The sequence below is a fragment of the Pieris napi genome, chromosome 8 (genome assembly GCF_905475465.1).
Source record: "Pieris napi chromosome 8, ilPieNapi1.2, whole genome shotgun sequence".
NCBI lineage: Eukaryota > Metazoa > Arthropoda > Insecta > Lepidoptera > Pieridae > Pieris > Pieris napi.
In genome coordinates this window covers 2,482,627-2,505,930 of record NC_062241.1, presented here as the reverse complement: position 1 = coordinate 2,505,930, position 23,304 = coordinate 2,482,627, and the positions used below count along the sequence as shown (strand labels likewise).

The 23,304-nt window shown below is 33.5% G+C and overlaps 2 protein-coding genes across 4 annotated transcripts in view; one reads left to right on the top strand and one right to left on the bottom strand.

Moving 5' to 3' along the window:
• The window catches only part of LOC125051982 (mucin-1), a 48,340-nt gene extending 46,038 nt beyond the window's left edge, over nt 1-2,302 (top strand). The window contains exons 10-11 of the mRNA XM_047652626.1: nt 281-1,135; nt 1,224-2,302. Of these exons, the coding sequence (XP_047508582.1) occupies nt 281-1,135; nt 1,224-1,438 (1,070 nt within the window). The 3' untranslated portion in view covers nt 1,439-2,302. The remainder of the gene's footprint in view (nt 1-280; nt 1,136-1,223) is intronic.
• A 2,198-nt stretch (nt 2,303-4,500) lies between these two features.
• On the bottom strand, nt 4,501-23,304 carry LOC125051558 (probable cytochrome P450 49a1). Of its 3 annotated transcripts, none has more exons than XM_047651963.1 (13): nt 23,198-23,304; nt 19,454-19,560; nt 17,373-17,540; nt 10,280-10,445; nt 9,968-10,057; nt 9,178-9,294; nt 8,567-8,643; nt 7,864-8,059; nt 7,217-7,361; nt 6,945-7,108; nt 6,356-6,434; nt 5,637-5,834; nt 4,501-4,672 (listed from the first exon to the last, which is right to left on the bottom strand). In XM_047651963.1, the coding sequence occupies exons 2-13, from the start codon at nt 19,548-19,550 to the stop codon at nt 4,565-4,567; spliced, it is 1,605 nt and encodes a 534-aa protein (XP_047507919.1). In that variant the 5' UTR covers nt 19,551-19,560; nt 23,198-23,304; the 3' UTR covers nt 4,501-4,564. The 3 variants fall into 3 exon arrangements, with proteins under 3 accessions (XP_047507919.1, XP_047507921.1, XP_047507920.1); XM_047651965.1 differs by lacking the exon at nt 23,198-23,304 and adding an exon at nt 23,119-23,141; XM_047651964.1 differs by lacking the exon at nt 23,198-23,304 and adding an exon at nt 23,076-23,099.

The window sequence follows — 23,304 nt, the reverse complement described above, 5'->3', positions numbered from 1 at the left end:
GATGAAAACTATTTAAATTCACAAAACAGTATTTTAGTTAAAATCATAATATTACTGATGTCGTTTTGGACAAAACTATTTATTACTAGCCGCGACTTTCGTTTTGCCTTAAGATTATTTTTTCACTTAGCCTACCTTGTTATTAGCTACATACCAATATAGAACATTTTGCTATGCCACCATAGAAAGTGTTTATAGGTTTTTCCGTGCAATTTGAAATAAAATAAATCAATAAAATCAAGGAATTAACGTAAATAAATAAAACATTCAGTACAATAAGAGACCCCAGCTCCGCCAAGATGCTTCCCAGGCAGCACAGACTCACGTTGTCCCAAACCTACAACTCCTGAAGCACCAAGATGTTACCCCGGTAGCTCCGATGCACGTTGTCCCCAACCTACTACGCAACAGCCACCTAGATGTTACCCAGGTAGCACAGACCCACGTTGCCCCAAACCTACGACACCAGCTCCGCCAAGATGCTTCCTGGGCAGCACAGACCCACGTTGCCCAAAACCTACCACTCCTGAAGCACCAAGATGTTACCCTGGTAGCTCCGATGCACGGTGTCCCCAACCTACTACGCAACAGCCACCTAGATGTTTCCCAGGTAGCACAGACCCACGTTGCCCTAAACCTACTACTCCTGAAGCACCAAGATGTTACCCCGGTAGCGCTGATCCACGTTGTCCTCAACCTACTACGCAACAGCCACCCAGATGTTTCCCCGGAAGCACAGACCCACGGTGTCCCAAACCTACGACACCAGCTCCGGCAAGATGCTTCCCGGGCAGCACAGACCCACGTTGTCCCAAACCTACTACTCCTGATGCACCAAGATGTTACCCCGGTAGTTCCGATCCACGTTGTCCCCAACCTACTACGCCACAGCCACTCAGATGTTTCCCAGGCAGCACAAACCCACTATGTCCATCAACGCCTACCCCAAAACCCACGCCAAGTTCTTGCTACCCTGGATCAAAGGATCCTAAATGTCCACAACCGTTTGCCCCAAGTAGTACAAACCCACCTCAAGATTATCTTCCTCCAGTTGGTAATGAAATAAATTCATCTATCAAGGGAAAACTGGCTCGCAAAAGCATAGAAGACTATGATGATCCTTTAAATGATGCCGGTAAGACCTATCACCTAACCTAATACTTATTATATATATACTAACAGACAATTATCGAATAATATTAATTATTTATGTTTTGTTACAGGATCCTTCGAGTTTTCGCGTACACAACCTAAAAAAAGAGTTGCGAGAGACATAAGCAAAAATGCCAATAACTTAATAGATTCTTCTGGAGCCGGGTACATTTACGGGACATTTGTAGGGGTTACAGTATTTATTGTTTTCTCTGTAGCTCTATCAGTTTTTATGTATAAACGATCACGAGTCCAAAAACAAACAAATGTACAAAACCTTTGTTAATAAGTAACTTATTTAGAAGAACTTTCAATCGTTACATTCTAACATTGTAAGGATTGAAAATCCAGACTCATACTCAATTGATTATTGTGATATTTCATTGTTCTGCTTAATTTTACGTATTTTTAAGAATGGCATATATGTGATAATTGCCGAACAATCACTGCCTTAGTTTTATTGAGTGACTAATTTATAACCAGTTTAATTTTATAGTGCCATAATAGTAACTGCCAGATACATAAATTGTGCCAAACTACTGACCCAAATTTGGCCGAAATCAAATTTGAGTGATTGACAGTCTCGTGTAAAATTTATTTCGAGAAGTTTCGATTCCTTCGACTTTAAGCAAATCACCCAAATCGAGGCAAAGTAGCAAAAAATATCTCTACACTTTTCATAAGTGTTAAGTTTGGCACATTTCGAAAATTCCTGATGATGACAACCAGTTTTGTAGTCACTAGTCAATTTATCCTGCAAATACTATTTTTTTTTACTTTTTATATTAAATATATATGTAAACACTATGTAAATACACTGCCAATGTATGTAGCAATACCCTTAAAATTATTATCTAACATTATTGTCAACAATTACTCTTATCGGTAAATTTTAGTGTCATGCTAATTTGGGCAGTTATAATGAAATCGTATATTTAGATTTGACAAAATAATATCTTTGGAGAGTCAAACTCTAATGTATGCTTTCGTCTAATTGTCTGAATACTTTTAAATTGTTACCGTATTTCTAACTACTCTTCCGTCATGTACGCAATGAAGAGTAATATATTGTTTATATTATGTAACATATATTATGTAATAAGATCGCTTATTGAATGAATACAAGTGTGTTAAACATTCCATGAATGTATTTTGTGTTTTTAATATTACCCTAATCCCCATTATGTACACCACATTTGGCTTATAGCTATTGATTATTTATCAATAAAATAAATGCAAGAACAGACCATTAATCAATGCGCAAAGGGCTTAAAGTTTTTTTATAAAATAAAAGACACTATTATGTATATATAATTAATAGGGACGAAATATATAGATTCTTGAAACATGTGGATCTAAACAAGTCACCGGGGCCTGACAATATTCCACCAGTGTTTATGGTAAATTGCGCCGATAGCCTGACTTTACCACTATCAATTATATTCCAATTATCACTTAATTCCGGAGTAGTTCCCACTTTGTGGAAGTCTGCGTATATAACACCTGTCCTGAAAAAAGGATCAAAAGCCGTCGTTGAAAATTACAGACCTATATCTAAGTTGTGTGCATTCGCTAAAATTATGGAAAAAATCGTTTATAGACAAGTATATGCAGCACTGAAACTGGACTTTTGTGAATACCAACACGGTTTTATAAAGGGTCGGTCGACTACGTCAAATTTGATCCTCTGTAGTGACTTCATATCAGACTCCATGGCTAATGGATCCCAGGCGGATGTTATATACACAGACTATAGCAAATGTTTCGACAAAATCGACCACAATATACTTTTAAGCAAGTTATCTTCCATGGGTATACGGGGTAATCTATTCAGATGGTTCTCATCGTACGTAGAGAATCGATGTCAGACTGTGGTGTTGAATGGATACTCGTCAAGAACTAGATATATACCTTCAGGAGTCCCACAAGGATCGCTTTTGGGCCCACTTCTCTTTAATATATTTGTTAACGACATCACACATTGTTTTCAGTCGTCCAAAATTCTACTGTATGCAGACGACATGAAAATCATGAAACAGATTAACTCTGTCGCTGATGCACTCTCTTTACAAGAAGATCTGGACCGCTTTCAAAATTATTGTGTACTGAACGGGCTCGACTTGAATGTATCTAAGTGTTACATTTGTACATTTACTCGCAAACTCCACCCCATTGCCTTTCCCTATAAACTTCAAGATTCTATTTTAGTAAGAGTTGGATCTGTCAAAGATCTTGGAGTTATATTTGACAGCAAACTTCTCTTTGATCTGCATATTGAGAGCATCATTAATAAAGCCACGAAAGCGTTAGGTTTCATTATAAGAATCTCGTCCGACTTTCAGGAAATTAAAACCATTAAAATATTATATTGCTCTTTCGTTCGTAGTCACCTCGAATATGCCTCACAGGTATGGAACCCAATATACAACATTTATATAGACCGCCTTGAAAGTATACAAAGAAAATTTTTAAGGTACATTCAATTTAAATCTAATTGTTACCTGCCTGACTATCATACACGCTGCAAAAAGTTTCATATTTTGCCTTTAGCTGAGCGTAGAAAAATATCGGACATTACGTTCCTAGTGTCTTTACTTAATGGTGCGGCTGAGTTGACAGAACTGTTATCTAGGGTGGGCCTGTACGCACCATCATTGTTTCTGCGCGGACCAAATTTATTGTACGTCCCCATAGCACGAACTACATACAGAAAAAATTCTTACCTATTGCGAGCATGTCGTTCTTTTAATGTGGCATGTCTGGAGCTTAATTTGGACTTGTTCTGCACAAGTGTTACTGCAACGAAGAAAGCCCTTTGTGACCGATACTTTGAGATTTAGTTTTTAATATAGCCTTGAGAGTTTTTTGAGCGTTGGTGTGTAATGATGTGATAATGTGTAAGTGAGGAAACTGATAATTGGCCGTCATCATGTTAATTGTATACTATTGTACCTTTTTAGCTGTAAGTTTCCCTAAAATTGTAAAATAAAATAAAATAAATATTGAAAAATACATTTACTTCGGTATAATATATAATTAATTACTATAACTACAAAAATACCTATATTTACTTCATAAGTAGGTGATCAGCCTCGTGAGCCTGACACACGCCGTCGAGTTTTTGGGTGTATAACAAGCTGGTTTCCTCATTCACCGTTCTAGCAAATGATAAATGCGCATATACAAAGAAAGTTCATTGGTGCACAACTCGGGATCGAACCTACAACCTCAGGGATAAGAGTGGCACGTTGAAGCCAACGCAGCTTTATTATTACGGAAACAAATGCCAATTTCTTACAAAGCTTCGAAATTTTAAAGAAATTGTTTGCACTAATAAAACACAATGCATAAATTATATACAATATTTATTAACAGTAAATTCGTTAACATATTATTTAAATTAAACTCAAAGCTATCGTTCAATAAACTTAATTCTCAATGGTCCATCTGGCGTATACATCGGATAAATGTGGTAATCCAGAGGCTTGTGGTGATACTCCATTTTGTAGTTTTGAATAATCTGTAATAAAAACACAAGTTACAAAAAATAGAAAACGTCACAAATATAAGTCTTTCCTCCAACTTCGATTTTGTTCCCTTTGGAGTAGAGACTCTTGGGCCGTGGGGTTCAAGTGCACAGACGCTTATTAAAGATTTAAGTTGGAGCCTAGTAGATAGTACCGGTGACCCCAGAGCTGGTACTTTCCTGGCTCAACGAATAAGTATCGCAATACAGCGAGGAAATGCTGCCAGCGTTAAAGGTACACTACCACAGGGACCAAACTTTTTAAATTTGTTTTGATTTTCTTTTTAATAATTCTTATTATTACTTGTAGGATAAGAAAATTGTAAATACTGTATACTTGATTGTAGAAAAAATTAGTCTTAGTTACAAAAAAGTTAGCTGAAACCTAACTACGTTTGAAACATTCCCTATTTTGTTAGTGTGGAAATCAAAAAATACGAATTACATGGCTCGATTCTTTTCCCGGTATTAGGCAAAGCATACCAGTCTTTTTTATAGAACAGGGCAAACGGACAGGAGGCTCACCTGATGGTAAGTGATACCGCCGCCCATGGACACTCTCAATGCCAGAGGGCTCGCGAGTGCGTTGCCGGCCTTTTAAGAATTGGTACGCTCTTTTCTTGAAGGACCCTAAGTCAAATTGGTTCGGAAATAATTTAGTGGGCAGCTGGTTCCACAAAGTGGTCGTGCGCGGCAAAAACTATTTGTTAGACACGCTTAAAAATACCTCTTTCTCTTTGCCAAATAACGGTAAAGACAACATACAAGAAACATATTAAGACTAGAAGATGATAATGTAGTTTTTCAAGTAGATTAATTCAGTTGTCGTCATTTGATTTTCTACTAGTAAGAGCCGATATTACGTAATATTCATCTATCATCTTTCTCTCTCCCGTCTCACTCTGATACCTCATTAACAAATATTAATGTAAATTATAATATGAAGAATATAATATACCTTGCAAATCATAACATGCATTTCCAGTTCTGCAAATCTTCGCCCCAAACACATCCGCCTGCCGAATCCAAAAGGCAAAGACGCAAATGGGTGTTTGTATGACGACTTTTGAAGCCATCGTTCGGGACGGAACTCTTGCGCATCCGCGAAATATTCATCGCTATTGCCCATAACGTAGTGTTGGAAAATAACTTGAGTCTGCAATACATATTTTTTGTTTTAAGAAATATATCACTTTTGGGTTTGTTTCTTCTTTGAAAACTAAGATGAAAACTATTTGAATTCACAAAACAATATTTTAGTAAAAATAATAATATTACTGATGTCGTTTCGGAGAATACTATTTATTACTAGCGACTTTAGTTTCGCCTTAAGATTATTTTTTTACTTAGCCTCCCTTTTTATTAGCTACATACCAATATAGAACATTTTGCTATGCCACCATAGAAAGTGTTTTTAGGTTTTTCCGTGCAATTTCAAATAAAATAAATCAATAAAATCAAGGAATTAACGTAAATAAATAAAACATTCAGTACAATAACAACAAGCTCTGAATCGCGCCAACGAAGTTTCAAAGTGGTGAGTTCATTTAAAATTAACAAATATCGATATCAAAAGTCGATTGAGGTTCCTCCTATCAGGTTATGAAAAGCGCCTCGACAGAACGAAGGAATATGTAAATTTATATGTAATTTGTTTTAAGGATTCTATAAACTTACGCCTTGAGGAATTTTATATCCACATATGACAGTATCTTTGGTCAATTGTCTCCCGTTGCCTAAAACTACTGGATATAACCTGAAAATATAAATAAGATATTAATAAACATAATTAATAATATATACTGCGTATAGATCATACGATTTCATTTTAGTTTATTTAACTGTGTAATAATAAGCTGGTAAAATGGTTTCGTGTCGAAAGATCGTTAATATGAAATCCATCGAGGCATTGTTCACGTATAATCCGGCAATCCTGGGTTCAGTTCCCGGCTAAACCAATTTTTATCGAATATTACCTCTGTCGAAAACTTCTTCAACCAAGTTTGCCTTTAAAAAATGGTGTTACGGAACTACAATACCCAACCGCCTCTGTATTAAACATATGTAAGTACCTGTTTTAGCAAAAATTCTCCCAGAAAATAGAATAATATTATTGATAACACTAATTACATCAAGTAACGATGTTAAGAATGCTTCACAGCAATCGTGGTCAGAGAGAGAAAGTAGATTTTTGTATGTTTAGTAATTGCGTAAACTAAGGAAAATAGACAAAAATAGTTTTCAAAAGAAGTATAATGTGTCCTACCTCAAAACTTCCTTAACGCAGGCTTTTAAATAAGGCATTTGGCTTATATCGCCCGCCTTTAATTGCCGCCCCTGTACCACACTCGAAATCTCTTCATACAGCCTTTCTTGAACTTCTGGGCGAGATGAAAGCTGGTACAATGTTGATGCTACGGCATTGGATGTCTGTAAATAACATTATACTCTTACTATTAAATTTGTATTCAGCAGCAAGTACCAAGTAACGTTTGCATTTAAATTAGCACTAATTTTTAAACCTTAAATATAGCTTACCGTATCAATTCCTACGAGGAACATATCCAGTGCAGCCACTGCAGCGACCCTGGACCCGGCAGCGGTCACGAGGTCTTGAAGGAGAGATTTATTGCTTACTTTCTCACTTGATTCTAGCGCCCTCTCTACGTGCTTTAATGTAACACTGAAATAAATAAAATTAAAAAAAAATATTTATTTATTTATGCAGTCTAAATATTTAGGTGACGTCTGATTATGAAACTCAGCTGCAGGTATTAATCCGAAGAACTCCTTTGAACACTCTCCATGGTAAATGCGGTAGAAGATGCAGAGTGACCCCACATCTCTACTTAACGCCAAGGAATCAAGCCGCTCGGAAAGGTCCTCGACGATTTAAACCGCTCTTCGTTGAATACGGTCAAGAGAAGGAGCTGGTACTGGAGAGTTCCCGCCCAAAGGTGAGAACAGTACTCCATATGGGGCCGAATTTGCGCTTTATACAGTTGCAAGCGGTGTCCCGGAGAGAACCGCACCGTCCGTCATACCGGCACCGTCTTGCCTTGCTGAGCACACCAAGCTTTTTGGAGATAATTAAGCTTGCCCTTTCCCTCGTAAAGTGTATAAATATTTTTTTTAACCTCCAATAATCTTCGACAACTATTCATCTCATCATTGTTGAATCTTACCTAAGTATTGTATCAAGCGCCGCCACATATCTCCTAAACATCGCAGTGGGATATATCCTCCACCAGGGAGTTCTCAGTTCCAACTCTCCTACACAGAGGAAGAATGTATGGACAGCATTGATCAGACGCTGGCTGTCTGAACCTTCGCTAGAGGAGAAGCAGCCAAGTCGCGTGTCGAGCGCTATTAAGCCAAGAGCTGGAAATAAAATAAAGTTAAGCTTGAAGAACGATTAATTAGTGTCTATAATACTAATGGTAAGATTCTCAGATTATAAAAACCAATTCAATTTGACATTGATACTTAGACTCGACTTCTCGTAGCAGCGGTTAATGTGGTCAGAACAATTTTGATAAATTTCAAATATAATTATAAATATAATTAATAATAATTGTAAAATCTATTTTAATCATTTGTTTCCCGGATAACTTCTTCAGTAAGTAAATATAATTTAATTCCGTCATGTGTGTATTGTTTTATTTTACTTTGTTTCTAAAGTCAAGTTAAGCGGGCCATAGACGGACCGCATGTTACAATCAAGACCGACTGCAATATCCGTCCGGTTCGTCTATGGTCCGCTTAAGTGTTATGCTATGGCTGTCATTTGCTGCTTCGAATTTAAATTACTTGATTTTCAATATGTCATATGTACTCGTATGTACAATATATAATATAATAATTTGTATAATTAAAATAATAGCTCACATTCCAATGACCATTTATGTATGTCGTTGAGGAAATCGTCTGGAGTCTCCGAATTCTCATCTCGTATTTCTCGTATCCTGAAAATTAAATTTTCTTAATAAATCTTGAATTGTAACAATTCCATAGACTATGGGTTAAATACCCATACAACGCTATGCAATGCTACGCATGCTATTTAAGCCTTGACTTGTACTAAACTAAACTATCGCGGGATATGTTTAAGGAGTATTAAGGATATCCATAGCACTAAATCACCTGCATCATGAGCACACCCATGAACACACCCACACCTTTACGTAATCACACAACACAACACAGTATGACCTAGTTAAATGTATTAAATACTTATTGATTTTTTATTTTCGTAAATGATTGAAACTTTTTGTATATTATTAAAAATAAAATATGGATATTTGGCTGTATTATGTTTGCTGTAGGATTACGAAACAAATATATAAAATAAAATATACATTTTCAATTCTTAAATTTCACCCATTGTAGAAAAGATAAGACCAAGTAGAGTATCAAATGACTATTGTTGAGTTGTTTAAAGATTATATATAAATAAATAATCGGTAGTAACTTTCTAGCCACATATACAGTAATCAAACCTTTGAATAAAGCTATCAGCGACATCCGCTACTTGTTCCGTATACTGGGCAGCTGCGCCAGTACTGAGAGCGACTCGCGAAACCTTCGTACGAAACGCCGCCCAAGAGTCGCCATGACTGTGCAAACAATATTATTTTAAATAAAACTTCATCAAACGAAAACACTTATGTCTATTATATGGATGACTACTGTATAACTTTAGTCTAGTAATGTAAAAAAAAAGTTTAAATATAGTAGAAGAACTCGCACAAATCCAAGACAATTTCTTTTATGTATTATTAAATATTAATTGAAAAATTCGGTTGTGGGGTCTGGTGCACAGGCGCTAATTAAAGTTTGAGTGTGCGCCTGGTACATAGTACCGGTGACCAGAACTGGTGCTTTTCTCGCTCAACGACTAAGTATCTCATCGAGGAAATGCTGCCAGCGTTATAGGTACACTCAAAACTCAAACTCAAAATATCTTTATTCATGTAGGTAAACAAGTACACTTATGAATTGTCAGAAAGAAGTTAAATTAATTGTAAATTTACATTAACTACCAGTTCGCAAGTCAAGGGCGTAGAGCGGGTAAGAAGAACTGGCACTACCCCACTGGGGTAACCCCAGTGACCAAACTTTTTTAATTTGTTTTAACTTTTTTTTATTATTACTATGTAGGTTAAGAAATGTTATGTGTAGGTTTTAGTTATATAAAAATAACAAAATACTATATGTACAGAGTTATAAAAATTTAAATTACACTTAAGTATGTTTTAATAGATGCTTGAAATTTTGTAGTATACTTACACGGCGATCACGCCTGCGCAATCTTTCTCGGCGCCAAAAAAGTCCTTTCTCAGAGTGTGCTTGTAGTAATTTAAAGATGGCATTGGTGGTCTAAAATAAAAGTGTATAAATATAATATTATTAAGTGCTAAACAGTGGTAAGTGAAAAAATAGAACACAAAAACAGAGTGTCTTCCATTTATTAGAGACTGTAAGTAGTGTTATTCAACACTACTTACAGTCTCTAATATAGATGTATTAAAAAATTAAATATCCAGGGTTGTTGAAACACTGGATTATTTTAATGTAACACTTTCTGTATAATATAATTACCGATGCGGTGCAGCATCTTCGCTTCGAAATACCCTCTCGACCTCACCAGCATCAAACACAAACAGCATATCCGGTCTGCCAAGAAGTCCAGCGATTTTGACACATTTCCCATACTGCTGACGGAGTGACATACATACTTTGTCAACGTGTTCTACAGAATAGCCACCTGGAAATATTATGAGAAATAATTCAAAGTAATATGTTACAAACAATCTCAATGATATGTGGGCAAATTTTAACTTTAAACTGACAAAAAGAGTTTTTTTTTAATTTTGTTAACCGCTAGTTAAGTTCGGTGGCGGTTGTTGTTTGGATATGTTCAGATACATTAAAAATAAAACACTAAATAATATTAGAGGTAGTGGGGTTGCGACGCTGGATTAACAAGAAACTAACTTGACTTAGGGTCTATTTCACAATGTATGGATAAAGTACCAAATAGCTATGCAACACATAAATTATTTGGAAGAGAAATTGTGCTATTTGACATTCATCGGACTCATAACTTATGATGGACTTTATGTGACGAATAGCGCTATCTGACAGTCGTGAAACGCAACAATAGTGTTTATCCTACCAATAAGTAATAAATAGCTAATTTGGAACTTATGTAGAACTTATCCGTACATCGTGAAACAGACCCTTAGAGTTCGTAAATCTAAGTGACACTTATTTTATTGGACATTATAGGAAACGAGAATGTTAAAATACAATTTATGAGTTTGGTAAAAACTAAAGGGTTCATATTGGCTCCAAGTGTGCGATGATTGTTTACATTTTGTATACGCTTCTAAATATTAACAAAAAGGTGTGTAACTTAACTAATGTTAGGTTACATAAGTCGCTAATATAACATTTTTCATCTACTATCTTGAACACATTACTTGTTACACGAACTTTAACCACGAGTTTTAACCTGGTCCGTTATAAGGGTCCGAATATCAAACATGTATAATACAAAAGAATAAACAACTTAATATTAAATGCAAACTATAATAGCATAATTCGTAAGCAAGGCCGCTCTTTGCGAGTCATTCTGTCTGCAACTGGATAAAATCTAATATATAAAATTCTCGTGTCACAATGTTCGTTCTCATACTCCTCCGAAACGGCTTAACTGATTCTTATGACATTTTATATGCATATTCAGTAAGTATGAGAATCGGCTACTGTCTATCTTTCAAACCCCAAAGTGATAAGGGGTGTCCACCTCAAAAAAATTTAACTATTTTTGGTTATCATTTTATTTTATTTTATTGCATTATTAAATACATACATACAACCCTTAATTTCCACCTTTCTCAATCAACCTCTATTTTTTATTATAGTAGATAGTTATTTTTATCGAACTAACAAAATGTTTCCTAGAAATAATATACATGGCGAAACAACGTTTGTCGGGTCAGCTAGTTTCTTTATAAAACTGAGAAAACCTAAGCAAGCAGAAATATAGAGCCTTGGCTTGTTACCCTAATGATTAAAACATTATTAGACGAGGAAAAAATTTACCGAACAATTGTTTTATTAATTAAAACTAGGTCTGATAATCTTAACCCAGTTATAAATAAAATATGAAGTCACTTTTATAAATCTATTATATCGATATTTTTATTTAGCCGATACAACATTTGTAGGTTTGGGCCTCAGATTTCTGTATTTGTTTAATGTCATCTAATAGGCAAGTAGGTGATCAGCCTCCTGTGCTTGACACGCCGTCGACTTTTTTGGTCTCAGACAAGCCGGTTTCCTCACGGTGATTTCCTTTACCGTTCGAGCGAAAGTTAAATGCGCCCATCAAAAGAAAATCCCTTGGTGCACAGCCGGGAATCGAACCTACGACATCAGGGCTGAGAGTCGCGCGCTGAAGCCACTAGGCCAACACGGCTCTAAGACATTTAACTTACGATATTATCGCCGTAATTGCGCATTTAAACTTTCCGTTGGAGTCAGCTTCCAACACACGACTAGAGAGCGCTTAACTTCTTAAAGATTAAGTGAGTGCGTAATTAACATTTATAATACGTTTTTTACTAAACTTCTAAGTAATTAAAAACATCCCATACGCACTATGACGCTGCCAAATAATCCAAAAAAATTGGAAATTGGAAATTTTTTAAACAATGATGATTTTTTTAATATTTTTTTTTGTAACACACACACACTACACACACTTTTGTTTACCTGAATTGTCATACATTTTAGATAGGAAGATTTTGTAAAATGTGCCGTAGATTTAGTACTATGTCTGATGTGGAAAACTATAATAAATAAAACAAATGAAATAGATAACCATTCAAAAACATCCTACAGCTTGTCACCTTGCCCCCAAATCATTATTACAAATCATTAGTATATTATGAAACAATTTAGTATTCCGAATTGGAATGACATTGGTGACACGCTTCCATATGCATACGAATGGAGAAATAATGAAAGACGTAAAAGTTACTATAATGTTATTTATTTCTTGTCTTATATGTTGTCTGTTATTTTTAATAATATTATTATGATAAGACTCTTATATTTTTAGATAAGGGATATGAAGTAATAATAAATACTTATCTACGTATGTACTAATATTATAAATGTATTTTGGAACGAAACTCAATTTTTATAATTTAGTTTTAATATTTATTTAAACTTCGTTACATTATAATAACATAATTTGTTAGAGATGCAACGGGTAGCCTTATCGCTAACAAGCGATCTCTTCCAGGCTAGTAAGGAAAACGAAAAAAGAAGAAATACTAAGGGTAATTTGTATTCAAAATATTTATAAATAAAGAAAGCCATTTTTTATTTCCGAGTTAAAAATATATTTGCGCATCTCGTTCCCCGTAAGTAGCACGGTTGTGTGACGCTTGACCCACACGCAATACCCACTAAAACCACCATGGGTAGCTCCTACAAGGCGTTAGAGACGCTCTGGGGTCACTCTCGCATTCTGCCTGGTAATCAACGGCATAACTATTACGCTCAAACCCAATAAAGTATAGATTACATAGGGCGGAATTTTAAAGGTCGGAATCGCACTTGCAATCCCTCTGGTGAGGTGTATCTATGGGCGGTGGTATTACTTAACATCACGTGAGACTCCTGCCCGTTTTTTACATAAAAAAGGAGACAGGAGCAGGGAATATCTACTCCTATTAAATCTTTCTGCTCTTTCTGTGACCCTGCTTTTAAATCCAATGATGCGACTCTTACGTTTAAACTACGGCCGCATCTGCACTGCAAGAATACCTTATCATCTGTGCGAATCCTGCACAGTGTAGTATTTCAAGTAATGGTATTTTAATGTACGATAACATTAACTTTACATTTTATATAACAATTAATTGTTATTTAAAAAGTAACATAAAAATACAATAATTAATTATTATTTTCTAGGAGAAATATATTATAAGATAAAATGCACAAATTTTGTGCGTAATTTTTTTTAATTACATGGTATTGCTAATCGCTATATATTTAGTTTATAATTGAAATGTTGTACTATGATGGAATTGCACGAGCATACAGCGTCATGTTTATATATTTGTGTGAATAATTACCATTTAGGTGATATTGGTTTCGCATCTAAAGTTCTCTTATGTCACAGTTTACATATAAAATTGAAATACTGCCTGTATTGTTTTGTAGTTGTATCTTTTTAATTAGTTTCATTCAAAATAATTGTATTTACGCTGAGATGAAAAGAGTGATACTTAGCCCATCGACACTTACATTGCCAGAGGGCTCACAAGTGCGTTGCCGGCCTTTGGCCTAGACGGATGCTTTTGTTAGAATGAGTGTAATTACCGTTACACTACTTTTATTTACTTTTCAGCACACTTCTTCAAAAAACTTTTAGAAAGGAAAACAAGAAGAAACTGTATAAGCTAATATGTAGGTATATAATATCTTTATATAAATTACATTAATTGTATTAAATTTGAAAAATTTACGTTAATAATTTTCAATTTTGGAATATTTAATACTTAATAGTACGGGAGGTAGCAACGTTTTCGAGAAAGAATTTCAGGTCAGCTGATTTTGTGATATGTCTTCCTTCTTGCACTTCCGGTTAGAGTCTGGGCAATCTGGCTGGCGGTAGTGGTTGCGTTCATTAGTGCGCATCCTATCTGTCCAGGTAATAATCCTGGATTTTAAAAGCATTTTAAGAAGCGTAATTTTTAATTTTTCGTTTTTAAATACGTCTACCTGACATACTTTTTTTATTGCCAGACATTTTACACGTTGCTAACTATGTGCCAGACGCGATTTTAAGTTTTATTTTTATAAAAATTTCAAAGTATTTTAGAATGTCTGTAATTTTAATAGTATGTTATTTAAATATAAGAAAAACTGAAAATGAATTTGCCAGACATTAATTCGATTGTTAAGTCTTGAATTAAAATGATAAAGTATTGCAGTATGATGAAGCATTGCATTTCAAGAAGCGTAATTTTTGATTTTTCCTTTTTAAATACGTCTACCTGACATACTTTTTTTATTGCCAGACATTTTTCACATTGCTAACTATGTGCCAGACGCGATTTTAAGTTTTTTTTTTTATAAAAATTTCAAAGCATTTTAGAATGTCTGTAATTTTAATATTATGTTATTTAAATACATACATATGTATAAGAAAAACTGAAAATTAATTGAATTTTCTTTTTTGTGACGTCACTATAGGCTAAAACAACTTGAAAACTTAATATTAATTATTCATAACTTACATTTAGTAATTAGGACAATTTAAATAAAGTATTGATTATTAATTTTAATCTAATTTTATCTTCCTTTTTATGCTCGTACTACAAGCATTATATTATTATTATTATATTATTATTATAGTTAGCAATGTGAAAAATGTCTGGCAATAAAAAAAGTATGTCAGGCAGACGTATTTAAAAAGGAAAAATCTAAAATTACGCTTCTTAAAATGCAATGCTTCATCATACTGCAATACTTTTTCATTTTAATTGAAGACTTAACAATCGAATTAATGTCTGGCAAATTCATTTTCAGTTTTTCTTATATTTAAATAACATAATATTAAAATTACAGACATTCTAAAATGCTTTGAAATTTTTATAAAAAAAAAACTTAAAATCGCGTCTGGCACATAGTTAGCAACGTGAAAAATGTCTGGCAATAAAAAAAGTATGTCAGGTAGACGTATTTAAAAAGGAAAAATTAAAAATTACGCTTCTTAAAATGCAATGCTTCATCATACTGCAATACTTTATCATTTTAATTCAAGACTTAACAATCGAATTAATGTCTGGCAAATTCATTTTCAGTTTTTCTTATATTTAAATAACATAATATTAAAATTACAGACATTCTAAAATGCTTTGAAATTTTTATAAAAAAAAAACTTAAAATCGCGTCTGGCACATAGTTAGCAACGTGAAAAATGTCTGGCAATAAAAAAAGTATGTCAGGTAGACGTATTTAAAAAGGAAAAATTAAAAATTACGCTTCTTAAAATGCAATGCTTCATCATACTGCAATACTTTATCATTTTAATTCAAGACTTAACAATCGAATTAATGTCTGGCAAATTCATTTTCAGTTTTTCTTATATTTAAATAACATAATATTAAAATTACAGACATTCTAAAATGCTTTGAAATTTTTATAAAAAAAAAACTTAAAATCGCGTCTGGCACATAGTTAGCAATGTGAAAAATGTCTGGCAATAAAAAAAGTATGTCAGGTAGACGTATTTAAAAAGGAAAAATTAAAAATTACGCTTCTTAAAATGCAATGCTTCATCATACTGCAATACTTTATCATTTTAATTCAAGACTTAACAATCGAATTAATGTCTGGCAAATTCATTTTCAGTTTTTCTTATATTTAAATAACATAATATTAAAATTACAGACATTCTAAAATGCTTTGAAATTTTTATAAAAAAAAAAACTTAAAATCGCGTCTGGCACATAGTTAGCAATGTGAAAAATGTCTGGCAATAAAAAAAGTATGTCAGGTAGACGTATTTAAAAAGGAAAAATCAAAAATTACGCTTCTTAAAATGCAATGCTTCATCATACTGCAATACTTTTCATTTCAATTCAAGACTTAACAATCAAATTAATGTCTGGCAAATTCATTTTCAGTTTTTCTTATATTTAAATAACATAATATTAAAATTACAGACATTCTAAAATGCTTTGAAATTTTTATAAAAAAAAAACATTAAATCGCGTCTGGCACATAGTTAGCAACGTGTAAAATGTCTGGCAATAAAAAAAGTATGTCAGGTAGACGTATTTAAAAACGAAAAATTAAAAATTACGCTTCTTAAAATGCTTTTAAAATCCAGGATTATTACCTGGACAGATAGGATGCGCACTAATGAACGCAACCGCTACCGCCAGCCAGATTGCCCAGACTCTAACCGGAAGTGCAAGAAGGAAGACATATCACAAAATCAGCTGACCTAAAATTCTTTTTTTTCAAACGTTGCTACCTCCCGTACTATAATAAGTATTAGATAAATATGCCATATTTTTACCATCTATAATGTACCACAAAACCACATTATCATTATAAACCACTTTTGAGTTGACATTTTATTACCACTGGTACAGAAAGTGGGTTTCCTGAAGAAAGAAGTGGGTGATAATTCTCTTTATATATACTCGTAAGTATCATTTCTCGTAAGACTAACCGGTCCGAAGATTACCTAATTTGAAAACCTGTTCGCAGTTCTACTTTTTAACTGGTTAAAATTACTACTTATAAGTTAATTACTGTATAATTACAATAATACGATTCACAAAAAATAAATTTGTAGCAGGTTTCAATATCACAATTATAAATGATGAATCCAAATTTTAAATCCTACGCAGGACTACCAAAGGCGTATAGAAACGAAGTCTGTCTTATTTTATAGTCTAGATTTTGATGATCCCTAAATTAAGGTAACCGGAAGCGCTTGAATTGTTTCTATAAAATATTTAAATTTTCTAAATATCTACAGATTAAAAAAAAATAGTACTTAAAAAGATCCCAACGAATTCCTTATTCTTTAAAGCGGTATAAATGAATAAAGTTATATATTATTAAATATTTATATTTGTTCAAATAAACGTACCGATATAAGGTATGAACCGCCAGGTATTCCCCAAGAGGGGTAGTGGTTTCGGTCCAGGCACCTCTTCCCAACTCCTGACTGTAGGGTGTATAGCTTCGAATGCGGTAGACACGGCATGCGTTGACCTGGCACGATGATTTTGAATTGGACATTGTGTTCTGGGTAATCCTGAAATAATAAATTAACATTGTAGCAAGAAATAGTTTTTTAAATAAAAATCATGAGAATTAAATGAAGTGGCGGAGAGTTCATTCCCAATTTTGACTCAGCTGAGACCAAATTTTGTGTATGCCAATGTATGCTATCCGCCCACGTATACTTTAATCTTGACCCGTACATTAATGCTATCGATCGAAAGATATAAAACCGTTATTATTAATGAGTTAAATAATATGATATCATTTGCTTATACTCCGTTACTCAGTTCATAACGTTCAAAAAGAAAAATTACCTGGTGAGACTAGTATCTCCATTGACGAGAGTTTGATAAAAAAAAATTAATTAATTCTTACCTGACAAAAACTTGTAAGTTTTTATCAGGCAATCTCTAAATTTAAAGATCGATCTTAGTAGTAGATACTTATATGTTTTCAATGCGTTGTAACCGAATAAACCTAATAAAGAAATGCTTATTTTAAAATCAAATAGATGATGATACTGATTATATGTGAAAATTACGAATGGTTTTAGTTCAAACTAAATAAACCAAAGCCTAATTTTAAACGATAGTACAGCCTCGGGCGAGTCTACCAGCAATTAAAGATTATTTCAACATCAGATTAACATCGAGTACTTCATTAATCAAATAAATACGCCTTAAGCACACACTTATAATATTTGCTTTGAAAACAGACTAAAAAATTTGTATGCAAAGTCAATACTTCATACAACAAATGTTGAACAAATATTGGATTATTCTTACGCAAGGTTCTCTTGGAAATTTGTAAGTTCATTAAAATCAATTCCACTCAATACCTAATTAGACATATACCTTTAAAAGTATCCGAGTCACAATCACACAGAGAAAATTTTAATATTTGCTGTTATTGTTTCCCAGCACAAATGACATTTAGGCGAAATTAATTACGATACTGTTTGCCCTAGTAATGTGTGCCATGTTCAAATACTAATAGTAAATTGTTTTTTTTTGTAACGGGAAAACAGGCAGGCTCACCTGACATTTAAGTGATACCGCATAGACATTGCCAAAAGACTCGCAAGTGTTTTGTCGGCCTTTTAGGAACTGGTACTCTTTTCATGAAGGGAGCTAGTCCCTCATAGTGGTGGTGCGCGGCAAAAACTGTCTTAAGAAACGCTCAGTTGCGGAACGACGGATATCGAGGTGATACGGAAGGTATTTTGTATTCTGCCTTGACGTCCGATTAGGAAACTCGGCTGCAGCTATTAATCTGAACTCGTCTGAACACTCCACATAGTAAATGCTGTAGAAGATGCAGAGAAACCCCACATCTCTATGCAACGCAAAGGGATCAAGCCGCTCGGAAAGTGATTTGCGCAAGTTAGCCTGTGAAGTTCACTATAAAACTCGTATGCGTGTGCGATGTATTGCGCGATACAAAGTATAATTACTCCTATGATTATGCGATTGAAAGGTTGATTAAAACCTGCACAGCGTACAGCCAGCGTATCGCCAGTGAGACTTGAGACTATCAAGAAAGGCAAATCCCCATATCAATATTTATAACTGTTGTCTATGTATTGGTCATGTCCTGTGGTTCGATGTAGGAATACTGTATCTCCCAGCACTTAGTTGGTTATGGTTAAGGTGTGAATGGCCTGTTTTTGGAGAATGGTGATGTCTATAGTGGCATTTAATAGTTGGATGTATTTAGTAATACTTTTTCCATATACACCTGTTTCTTTGGCTTCTATGTTATATTTTCTATCTGTTAAGTAGGTTTTGGTAGATTATATTTGCTTCTATTTTGACTTAAATAACTGAAATGAATATAATAACTACAAATTTTCAAACCACCAATACAACAGTGATATTCGTATCAAAACCCTCATTGATACTACGCAAGCTTCTTATTAATGATTTTACATTATAAAATGCTTACCGATTTCACTTCCATCAGGTTTATCAGCTGAGCTCGTGTTGAAGTTTCTCACATTTAGTCTTATTGGCCATTTCACTACACTCACTCGATGTCTCATTTTTTGTTACCTAAAAAAATATTGCTTAGTAATGTTAACTGTATTACTAACTAGATGTAGTTGAAGAAATATCAACGTACACACTACTAGGGACACATTGGCTATACTTAGGTCCAGCCTTGCGATTCTGTAACTCACTTTTCGAACTCTCACAGCGGTTTTGCTTTACGACTGATTTGAGCGCGACCGCCGCTGTGTAAACCGCTGTGTGAGTTCGAAATGTGAGTTACAGAATTGCAAGGCTGATTCTAATTCGTTTCTCAAGTCACGCTCTCGTCTCGAGCACAGCCATATATGTCAAAATTCATTCAGAAAAAATGGACTGCTATTATACTAGATTTAAGTTTGATTAACATTTTAGGATATGGGCCTTATTAATCGTCTATATTTTGTGCTACCCACTCAAAATGTATTCACAACCGACAAGTTTGAGGAATGTTTTAAATAATGTATGTGTGTCACCGTTATTTGAATATTACATGTTTGTTAAATTATTATAAAATTATTAAAAAGCAGGTTATTCTAGGGTGGGTGGCTTTTATAATTAAATTATACGGCAACGGACTATATTCTTTTTTTATTACAGCACGTCACGTTATTAAATAATTGACACGATGACTCCATATCACAATAGACATTAAAAAGTTAACATATTTCATAAAAATGTTTTTATTTATTAATCTGTTTTTTATTTAATTAGCACAGCAGTAATTGCACTTATTTTAGCTAGAAATTATATTGCATTACCCTATAGATCTTTAAATCAAGCTATAGCAATAGCTTTAGTTAAGGGTTAAGTTTGGTCGCCATTTTGGATTTAGACTTCGACATATCCCAAAAGGGTTGTGTAATAAATTTAATACAAAATCAAACGCTAGCGTTTTCATTGTCAACGTGTACTTGTTAACAACTCATCTCAATAAATTAAAACAATTGCGCATCGCTGTTTTAAAATGATAGTAATATGTTATTGCACGATATACCTTTCACTTGTATTATGAAAGATATGTAACGAACTGTGCACCGGAAAGTGAAAATTACATTTGCTAATGATAGCGTGGAAGGCCACGTTGCAAAAAACCCCGATTTTTATAGCTGATATAGCCTTATAAAAAATGTCAAAAGATGCTACAATCTGGAAGCAATATATCAATGATTTGCTGGACAATGTCAGAAGAAGCATTCGGTTAATGCGCAAGCAACCTCCGAATTGCAATCAATAACTCTTTGATCTACAAGTTTGTAGGATTAGACAATGAAATAAAATAAATTCTGGTTCTTACTATATAAGCAAGTTACGATTTGACAATTTTTTTTTCTGTCACGACAGATTTGAGCGCGACCGCCGCTGTGAAAACCGCTGTGTGTGCGTATAAACAATATTGTATAAAAAAATTTAGGTTACGTAACTAAATCTACACGTAACTTACTTAGAGAGTTTTTGGGTTTTGTTAAACGCACTAATCTCTGGAACTACACGTTCGGATTGAAAAAATATTGGTTTTTATTGTCTATATATAAATATAACAAACACCTTTTTATTTTTGTATTTTATTTTGTGGTTGCTTATTTTTTTTTCTCTGCTGCTTATACTCTAATATAATTCATGTGTATGTGTGTAAAATATGTGATGTCATATTTACTTGTATAATTTCATGCATACACGTTGTTTTAAAACTTATAAATAAATAACTGGAACGCAGGACAGTGCATTGCCGTAATTAATACATACTTAATTTAAAAACTCCGCCGGATGACCGTGAGTAAGTAAAACAATAAGGACAAGATTCACTACTGATTAGCAGCTCTGAGATGCGAAAATAAATAAGAGTAGTCACTAGACAGGTCAGGTGATGTAGGGATGATCTACAAAAAACAACGGGGGTTGCGTGTACTAACGTTGCCCGGGTATAAGAAATAAGTGAAGAGAGCTAGAATCCTACGTGTCCCAGGACACACTACACCAAATATGTTGTATGTAAAATAATTTATTTTTACACTTCGTTACCATATACAAAAACATACATATAAAAAACAGGTCACATAAGGTCACGGGCGGCCTTATCGCTAACAAGCGATTTCTGCCAGGCAAGCCTAGTTTGGAACAATAAAAAACAATCTTTAATAAATCATAAATCTTCAAATAAGAACATAAAATAACATGTAACACTGTAACTAAAACAAAGTAAAATCTAAAAAATATCATAATAATACAAACAAAAATCTAAAAGCTAATCCAATGGTTAATGAGTGACAATTAATATTAAGTAGCTAATTACGAGGCAAAAGATAAAATATGATCAAAAAGATTTTTAAATAAAGTAAAAGATTGAGCACGTCTGATATCAAGATGTAAGGAGTTCCAAAGATACTTCAGACAGAATTGGAGGAGTGATAGAATGCAATGTATCTACTCATATATGATGATAGAAATAAAAAGGCTTTATAGTACTCTAGTTGTGTATAGTACAATATAAACAACTCGAGTAACAAATCTAAAATTAGTACAAGTTAGTAAATATTCGTCAGACAGTTTTGTAAGGCGAAGGTGTTAAGTAAAAAACTAAATAAAAACCTTTTAAAAGTATTAATAAATTGTTGATATCATAATATTTGAAACAATCATAATAAAATATTATTATAAAGTAAAAAGAAAGTTTGAATTGAAGAATTGAATTTCTCTTTTATACTCAAAATCCTGAGAAAGAACAAGATACTTTCACAGTTTAAAACCTGAATCGCTACATGGAGCTCATTAAAATTGCGAAATAAATAACCACTCCAAACTCGATACCGTTATCTGCCATACATATTTTTAAAGTCCGTAAAACTTAACGAGATCCTTGGCCCGTGTACCGTGTTAGACATAGACATAACATTTATTACAAACGAAAACACACACACATAAACACACAAAATAACAATACTTAAAGAAAAAAATAAAATAAGACATTAAAAACAATAAAAATTAAAAATTCCCTTTTGCCATTCGATTCGCTTCTAGCGTACAATGTGTGTGTACTGTGGTTGTAATTGGCCCTGGCTCAGCATTATGCTGAGGAGCAAAAAGTTCCACAGCGCTGATCATTCTGCCAGAAACCACAGTAGCTAGTTTGCGCCTCAGTAGCAAAGAAAAATAATAAAAAGCAATAATAATACTAAGTAGAAAATAATAATAATAATATCAAAGTTAGCAGTGTGAGTAATGAAAATCGTGTGTAAGGGTGTATAATAAATAAAATAAAATTAAAAGTTAAAAAGATACAAGAATTGTTTCAGGTTGAATGGATTTGGCTTCAGGATTGAACTTGCGGGAAGTTTCTATATTCCGTGTTTTTCTAAAGCTACACCGTATAGAATATGGTTGACGAAGAAGAATCATTATAAATGATATATAAAATACGAAACGAAGCGAACTTTGTATAAAAAATTAACTAAACCGTATAAATAAATAAAAAAATATTTTTATTAATTCGGTGTTAAATATAAAAAATATTTAGCATAATAATATTAAATTAAGCTTACGATAACAAAATCATTTCCTCTTTTGCTGTTTAAATTTTTATACATATTAAAAATTCACGAAACACAAATCACTTGTTCCGCCCACAGATGCCACATTCCATTTTTAAAAATTAGAAAATTACCTTAATTTCACACTTTCAAAAATCACTGTCGTAAATGTGTTTATAATTGTGCTATTGTTCCTACCGCGCGGTTACCGACAGACTGAACGACGTCTATACAACTTACT

Excerpts from the sequence above, each read along its gene's own strand:
- LOC125051558 (XM_047651963.1), bottom strand. The coding sequence starts at position 19,550 with ATGAGACATCGAGTGAGTGTAGTGAAATGGCCAATAAGACTAAATGTG. Across the intron at positions 10,446-17,372 it reads GCGGTTCATACCTTATATCG|GTGGCTATTCTGTAGAACAC; the intron begins GTACGTTTATTT and ends TAATATTTCCAG. Across the intron at positions 8,060-8,566 it reads ACATAAATGGTCATTGGAAT|CTCTTGGCTTAATAGCGCTC; the intron begins GTGAGCTATTAT and ends TTTTATTTCCAG.